The 8,493-nt window shown below is 35.0% G+C and overlaps 1 protein-coding gene across 1 annotated transcript; it reads right to left on the bottom strand.

Annotated features, from left to right (window-relative positions):
• Positions 1-236: 236 nt before the first annotated feature.
• On the bottom strand, positions 237-8,439 carry EPGN (epithelial mitogen). Its single transcript, XM_011360534.2, has 6 exons — positions 8,202-8,439; positions 7,594-7,683; positions 4,724-4,844; positions 3,847-3,999; positions 1,210-2,463; positions 237-317 (listed from the first exon to the last, which is right to left on the bottom strand). Exons 1-5 carry the CDS (start codon positions 8,242-8,244, stop codon positions 2,409-2,411), a joined length of 462 nt encoding a protein of 153 aa, XP_011358836.1. The 5' UTR covers positions 8,245-8,439; the 3' UTR covers positions 237-317; positions 1,210-2,408.
• Between the last annotated feature and the right edge of the window lie 54 nt (positions 8,440-8,493).

Here is an 8,493-nt window from a genome sequence, read left to right as displayed (position 1 = left end):
TTCCCTTTTTATAAATTTACTGGCTTGAGTATGACTAAAATTATAGTGTTTGCTCTCACTCCCATCATGCTTCAAAATGCTAACTAACGAAGACTCATGAATGTTCTCAAAGAATTGAAGGACAGACACAGGAAGGAGACAAAACAGGAACCGAAAGTCATTAATGAACCTCTTGGCCAGTTTGACTTAGTAAAAAATGCCAGAAACATGTTCTTATTTCTTTCTTAAATTATCTACCCCACCTAATGATCCATAGGTTGATAGCTGAAAATGTAGTTCTGATGCAAGGGCTTCACTGGTAGGCTTTTTTCAGGGTCCTAATGCACATAGGAAAAAAATAAAAGATGAAAAAATTTACAGAACATCTTATATTTATGCATTTCTCTACTTAAGTCCTGATTACCTACATTAATATTGCCAGGTGGGACTCTAGCACTATAGGAATGCCAGAGATTCCTTCCTGCAAATTTAACACAAGGAGTTACAGGAACGCAAGATTATTGTGTATGGCAGACTATGTAATAACAGATAGCTTCTCATGAACCATTCTCTAAATTTCTGTACAGACTTAACTGTGTGCATTTTATACTGTTAATGCATAGTTTTCCACAGGTGAATCCAGACTCCAGCATTAATTACTCTTTGCTTTCATCAGGAAGCAGTCCTTAATTAAGCTTTATTGTTTCTTCCTGGACTCTCCCCAGCTTTTTAACACCTTTTTGAAATCCTCAGGAAGAGCATAGCTTTCTAGGTGTGGTTACTGGAGTCACTGGGAGGAACCTTCACCTCCCCACTCCTTGGTATGATGTAAACCTTTACATACTTTGGACATGCAGAAACTGCTGGCATGCAGTTTATCTGCCTTAAGTTCCTCTGAAGGCAAACAAAGCAAGTGAAATACCTTCTACTCAAAAGAAAGCAGAATGTAAAGTTTTGTTTAGGAGTGAATGCAAACTCATAACTTAATAAAATCGAAAGCCTTGTTATTAGGCTACCATTGTGAGACTATTCACATTTGAGCCTCTTTTCACCTATCTCATCATCAAAATTGGTTTGTTTATCAACATCACAATGAGGGGGGAAAGCCCAGAGTTTTAGACTGAATCTAAAAGAAAAATCGTAGCTATTATTTTTAAATCTTATGTTTACTTCCTTTAAAAACAAAATTTTTAAATTATCATTTTACAAAACGAATGCTAAAATATAAACCTAAGATGATATCCAGTGGTGTGTTTTGGGTTTAGAGGTGGGGTTGAGAATAATCCCACTTGCAGCACAGATATGGAAATTTTTCTTCTCTCACTGTCAAATTTTAGAGCGAGAAGGGCCTTGTAGAAAATGAAACTGAAGCTCAAAGAAATTAAGGGTCCTGCCCAAGATTATTCTAACTACATGGAAGAAATATGATTAAAGAGGAAGGACCTTACTTCCCAAATAGTTATTTCTACCACCGTTTCATTTTCTTTCTCTATGTGCGAATCTGCTATCAAGTATTCAGAAATGGTAAAGAAGGTTTCCACGTGCTGTCGGCCGATGAAAAAATTCCTGTGTCCGATGCCTCAGTTTCTCTTTTAGGGCCAAGTGTAGAATTTCATTTATTAGCAGAATTCTAGAATTTCAGTCCAAATGGGTAATTCCACTAATAATAGGAGGAAGTGATGGACATAAGCATTAGGAGACCAATGTCCAACTCGTTTTATAATCCATTCGGAAACAGAAATATTTTGCCTACTCAGGGCTTGATCTCCAGATACCTTTCAGCCAGAAACTCTGTAGTTTATTCCATATTTCACACATAAAGTTTCCGTAGTGTTGTCACAAGCTGTGTATGATGTATGTCTGCCTCGGACATTCCATTTTCTTATCTCTAGCTTAGACTCCAGGCACATGTTTGGTTCACTGAAGGTTCCATAACACTGATCTCTTCCTAATAGTTGACATCACATCCTCTGAGACACCATAAAAGTAGCATTTTTGAGATTAGCTCCACAGAGCAGAGGTCTGAAAAACTGGTAGCAAGCAAGTGAAGACCCCAAATGTGGCATTGCTCTGGCTTGTGCAAGGTTGACCATTATTCTCATGAAAATTCACATCTGACATGGTCAGAAGCACAATACTCAGTCTCTCTGCAGTGAGAACAATAACCACACAACAACAGCAACACACCCAAAGTAGTCCTATGAACTTGACTTCTGTCACTGTAAGCTTGATTCATGGGGCTCCCATGGCATCCCAAAAATGGCAAAGTCTAAAGATCACTGTTGAAGTTTATCCTCTCATTTTATCATGATCCCAACTTCCGTTATTTTCGAGTCTAGCCAGCGTGGGAAGTTTCGTTTCTTTTGAAGATTTCAATTTTGGGCCCGCTGATTTTTACAAATGCCTCATGAAAATTTCTTACAAAGGCATCACAGTGGTCTTCCTCCGGAACAGAAATTGTAAGGCGATTTCAATTTTAGACACCTAAAACAGAGCATTGATTTCCATATGAATGTGACTGCTGTTTGTGTAGCTTACTGGGGGTTCTATAAACGTTCTGGTGAAGCAGTTGCTATCAATGCCCCACCAGATATGCTTTACCCACTGGTAAAGCAGGTCCATCTCCCAGCATCTGTGGGTGTTAACAGGCTTACAACAGCATCCCATCCAGAGAATTGCCCTTGTCCAACAGCACACTGCACCTGAAGATTCCTGGGAGATTTCTGTCCCCGCCCTCCATTCCTGCCAAGACCATCCTGCCACCCATGCTTGATGATGCAGGATGCTAAAGCCAAAATCTCTCACCTTCTTGAGATAGGTCTGTAATGCCATTTAAGTTTGAGATCTGCCTGTGGATCTAGATTTCAGCTAATGCCACATCTGTGTGTACCTTCTTCTGCCCTAGTTTTCCTTACTTCTTTATAGGTTTCACTTTGGGTATCCCTCAATCAATCACTTGCACAAGAATCCTCATTTTAGGTTCTGCTTCTAGGGAACCTGACCTCAGGTAGCTGTCTTATTAACATTAAAAGGTCTACTTGTTTTTTTGTTTTTGTTTTTTTCTTTTTCTTGGTCAATTGATGAGACAGATTTTATATTAATTGATTCACAATTGGTATAACAGATTTTATTCTCAGATGCAATTATTCGGCAACTAAAATTTTTCTTATTTTGTATAGTCAGTCTTGGTCATTTTTAAAATGACAATTTGGTTGACAGAATACAGCAAGGAAATGCATTTATACTTTTTTATTTATCTCACATTATTTCTTGATTTTCCCTAGTTACACGGACTTAAGGAAAAAATTACCAGTATGGATAAGCCAGAAATAAGAATTAATATATAAATAATTTATGCTTAATGGATCAAGCTCATCTTCTTAGGCTTTTAGCCTGATTATACCCTTAATTAGTGTCTGGGAGGTAAATGGCCTATGTCACAAATTTGCATTCATTTAATACTCATTTCTTGATTTCTTCATTCAACAATTATTTAATGAGTGTCTTTTGTGTGCCAGGCAAAGTATTCATCACTAAAAATATAATTGTAAATAAGACACACTTCATATCTACCCTTGTGGGATGTACTGTCTTCCTCATTTATAACTTTGATGTAGGTAGACAAAATGGGGATGGAGGGAAATTGTAAATTAGAGCTATCTTATTGCGACTGCAGGTAAATTTTTACCTCTTGCCTGGGTTTATGAGAAAAGGCATTAAAACAAATATATAGGAACTTGCCAGATTTACAATCATATATTCGCTAAAATACTATACATGTCAGTGCCTGGTACATTATAGGAGCTCAATAAATATTTTTCAAATGAACGAGTGCCCAGTGACTTCATATTTTGTTTTATTTCATACCTCTTTCTAATGTAGCAGTAAAAAATAGCAAGAAAACCACTTAATAATAATCCAACGCCAATCCCAATTGCAATGTATTTGTCATAAGAATCCAAAGCATATGAAGTTAAGGTCAAATGCTCACACCTTTCTCCTGTATAACCAGTAAAACACCTTTACAAAAAGAAAAGAATACATAATTTTAAAATTCATGGTGATAGAAATACAAAGAAATGACCAATTTCAAAGAATAAAAAAATTTCAATGGAAAGTAAGTAATTTAAAGAGGCAAATACCAAATAAAATTCAATTTGTTACAAGTATTAAAGAAGCTATATATTTTGCAATAATCGTTTCATTAAAGTCCTATATCAATCCAACTTTTCTCATTGGTAGAAGGGAAAAGTAGTACTTACGCTTGCATGCATTGATCTAGAAATTTATTAACCCAGTCTTTCATAGGAGGATGCTAAACAAATCAATTATCATAAAAATAGTATCTTAGTTGTTCTAGAACTTTATATTCCTGAAGCGTTTTTGCCATAGTCTGTTTCATTTCACCCTATAATCGACCCCATGAAAACTCGGAATCATCTTTGCCAGTAGTTAAAATGCTGATATAGATGCAATAGGTTTGAGGTGGAGCTAAAGCTTCTGTATTTTTAACGAGCTCCCAGGTTACACAGATGCTGTTAATCTGGGAACCATATTTTTGAGTAATGAGGATTAGGTAGCTTAGAAAGAGACTCTGTAGATATTCAAATACAAAGAGGATTGGTGAGTCACATTCAGGTCATGTGCTCTTTTTGCTCCATAAAACAGAAATGTGTGGAAATGTACTATGTGAGGCACCAGAGGCATAAATTCACCTTCTCCTGCCTCAGTTCTTTGCAATTACCTGCATAGGGCTTTCTTCAACTCATGATGGAAGGCACAGACACCGTTGATACAGTAACTGTTGTGGTCTTCCAGGCAAGGATGTGACAATTTTAAGGCTATAGGGCCTTTTGTGTAGTCAGCTAAGAAAAGGAGAAACAGTATTAACAGATGGGGATCACATTTTTATAGTATATTAGTAACATATGTAAAGACACCTTTAATTGTAAGAATATTCTGTGGCCGCTCCGTCCACTGAACTATTGATTGATTCCCTTGGCAGGTTATATTCACAAAGGTTGGGTTAGTATAATCTAGATATATCGTTAATTCATTAGGGGATGGAGGTAAATCGATCCATTCTTTAGAAGCTATGTAATAGGGTATAGATACGAGTTTGCCAAAAGGTGGCAGCAGTGATTCCATTTCTAGCAGACTATCTTAAGCAAGGCTTCTCAAACGTATGCCTGAAAGCGAGTAAGTATAAAAAACCTCACAATTTTTTCATTTTCCTTTTTTATACCTAAGAAGTCAGCACTTAGGAAGATTTGGATGTATAATTGTTAGGTAATGAACTTGATTCATCTTCTCTTCTCCCACAGGAGAGTGAGACAAGGATTCCCCGCTTCCTCTTATATGGACTACCATGAGTAGCTAGTTAAAAAGGGTACATTTTTCATAACTGTTTCAGAAGAGAAATCGTTATTACCTATTCACGAAACCAGAAACAGCTTATGGTTCGGGATTAACATAGTTAAGACAGTACCTTCAAATATTAATTAGAAATTTTACTCCATTAAGAGACATAAAATAGTGGGGAAAGCCTTGGAGTTAGAATTTAAAAGCCTGGGTTTTGATTTCTAGCTCTAATCTACACAAGTGACTACACTTGGCAGAACTTTTGTGGTCAAGTGTCCAGAGCTTCCTTATGGGAAACTTCCCAAAGGGAAATTATGTTGTGACAAAATACATATATTTCAAGATGTTTACTCCTCATTCCCTATATAAAAAGGTAAATACTTATATCATTATTGGAGTTTATACAGTGAGAATGGCATGGGGAAAACTGTTTAACTGAGCCCTTTTTGGTGTATTTTAATTGCTGATTCTTAAATTTTATCAACAGAATTGGTGGCATTTTATTTTGTCATTGTTATGAATAAATATGTTATGAATATCTCCTCATCCTTAGTTATCATGTTATACCATATTTGCCTTGCTAAGTAGATTAAGAGATTCCTGTTTATTTGTTTAGATCAAAAAAGCATATTTAATATTGAAAATATAAATATTGAAAATATTAAATCTTTAGATACTAAGATACAAACAAGATCTTGTGTTGTACAACTTCATTTTGGTTGAGAATATACAATATTATCTTAAAATTCACATTAATCTTATTGAATATGATGTAGAGAATCTAATTTCTCATTTTAATAATTAATTCTAAAACAGTGAGACTTTCACATTATAAACTGTGCTAAGTTCTTCCTTAACCTTGGTTAAGTTCAATTAACCAAGCCTGAACCAGGATCTGCTAGAAAATGTGAGGACCTAAAAAAGGCATTTCTAAAGCAAGGATATTCTAGAGAGATTCATCTTTCCTATAAGGAGAAGACTATTAGTTATAACTCCATAAAAAACTTCCTAAGATGCTGGATTCAGATTTTTAAGTTAAATAAAAAGCAAGGCAAACTAAAGTTCTCCATCAAGAAAGCAAAGGAAAAATATAGAGATGATATATTTCATCACTTTTTTCCCCATCATTATTACCTGTACTTTGGAGAATTTTACTTGCAGCTCCGTATTAAGGAAGAAAATAGGTGGTGCTGGGCAGACTGTTATGAACTCAGTCACCGAGAGAAGCCACAGCTTAACTTTCTGCGATATTATCTTTTAATGAAGATATGACTTTCCCTCTTTGCTCAAACGCTTGGAAGACATGAAGATGTAAAGATGTAGACGAAGTTATTCTAAAACCCATACTGATTTTATGTTGCAAATTGATAGATATTTAAAAACTCAAATGGGCAATTTTTTAAATTTAAAAAGGTGAAATGAAGAATCCTTAAATATTACTGCTTTTTATATTCAGAAACAAAATATCTGACTTAATCTTCTTTTATTCACCTGGCTCTGAAAAGCAAGATATGGTTTTTCCTCCATTCTATGTCAGGTCACCTATTTCCACATCAGGGGGAAGGAAGTGCGTGATCTGCATAAGGATCATAATCACCCAGTACATATCTCTTGGCCGGTAACAGCTTTCCAAGTTCACCTCTAAGAGTTCAAATAGGTTTGAAAAAAATGCTTATGTTTAACAGCAGCCAAAAGCTATTCTAATAATAATAATAAAATAAGAAAGAAGACCCATTATCACCATCAATAATAAAAATTAAATAGAAGTGGTTAGAATTATAACCTATGCTAAAACAACAACAAAACCCTCCACAACGAACAAGAAAAAACGATATTTCCAAAGATAAGGGGATGTGAATTAATGTTTCATCTTGTAGCCATAACTTCTTTGGCTGCAAAGCTCATAGTCACAGAACAAAATATAATGCCAAAATAGTGACAAACTGCCTCTGAACACCTGCAGGTTATCAAGAACAAAGGAGGAATCAAGCAGAAATTGTGGCATGTTCCACATTCAGGACAGTAAGCGAAGACAACTTTAATTTCTTTCATTTTCTTTACTTCCTTCCTTTATAAAGGAATTCTTTGCTGATACATTTACCTGTCACTTTCGTTTAACAGCATCATGCTAAAAGAGTTGATTATTTAATAATAAAATATGTATTTAAAATTTTTCAATGTTGCTTTTATCACAATCAAAATTTCTCCCTAAAGTTAAAAAGAAGTCACTTGAAATACAAAAGAAGAAAATACCTTCTGTTTTGTTAATTGTCCAGTTACTTTGCTGGGTTGTTACTGTAGGTGTTGCATTCATGGCCATCTCTTCAGTCAATGCTATCATTGCTATACGAAGTGGGGAAAGGCATCTTTAGCTGGTGAGACTCCTTTTATGTACAAGCAACAGATTGAAAATTATTCTATTGTTTCCCACTTGTGCTCTATTTTTAACTCATTTATATTTGAGATCCATAACATGACTAGGGCAATTTCTTCAGTTTCTCATCCATACCAAATCCATTGACTACATTATAATGATAATGAAAATAGAAACATTAATATTTAAGAGAAAGTGAATCTATTCATATACTGATTCAATCACAAGATATTATTTTATAGTAGTTAAAATGTATTAACTACTCTTCAGTTTTATAAAGCAAACATTTTAAAGATCTCAAAAAAAGAGGTGTCAAAATATTAGGAGAGGAACATAAATTACATAAATTAATTTGCAGATTCTGTGCTCTAATATTTGTCATGAAGAACAACTGTTAAAAGCCAACTTCTCACTAGTTCAGAGAAAACAAACCCTATTCACATTTTACATTGACATAAAATTAACAAAAGAAAAAGAAATTACCTACCGTTGAATAAGAGATAGACTGATACTGGAACTCCGAAAGCCATCTCCTGCACTTGTTAACAGTATCTTGCTCTTATCCTCCTAGACTGACGGGTGGAAGGTTTCTATGGAGCTCTCTGAGTCTTTCTTGCATTTATATTTCATGAAGCGTCATCTGGCAGTTCTTACCAATCAAAAAAATATGTGCTTCTGGCAGCAGCATAAAGCCTTGAGGCGCTCACACACTCGATTAGGATACCTGTGTTATCTCCCAATGTGATCAAGTTTTCTTTTGAAACATTGATTTTTTTTTT

Source organism: Pteropus vampyrus, unplaced genomic scaffold (genome assembly GCF_000151845.1).
Source record: "Pteropus vampyrus isolate Shadow unplaced genomic scaffold, Pvam_2.0 Scaffold56, whole genome shotgun sequence".
In the NCBI taxonomy this organism is placed as follows: Eukaryota; Metazoa; Chordata; class Mammalia; order Chiroptera; family Pteropodidae; genus Pteropus; species Pteropus vampyrus.
This window is presented reverse-complemented; position numbering and strand designations above follow the sequence as displayed.

Bases quoted from the DNA above. Each gene is read 5' to 3' on its own strand.
- EPGN (XM_011360534.2), bottom strand. From the start codon at position 8,244: ATGGCTTTCGGAGTTCCAGTATCAGTCTATCTCTTATTCAACG. The intron at 7,684-8,201 runs GTAGGTAATTTC...CACTTCGTATAG, and splicing joins AGTCTATCTCTTATTCAACG to CAATGATAGCATTGACTGAA. The intron at 4,845-7,593 runs GTATTTTCTTCT...TCCTTTTCTTAG, and splicing joins GACAATTAACAAAACAGAAG to CTGACTACACAAAAGGCCCT.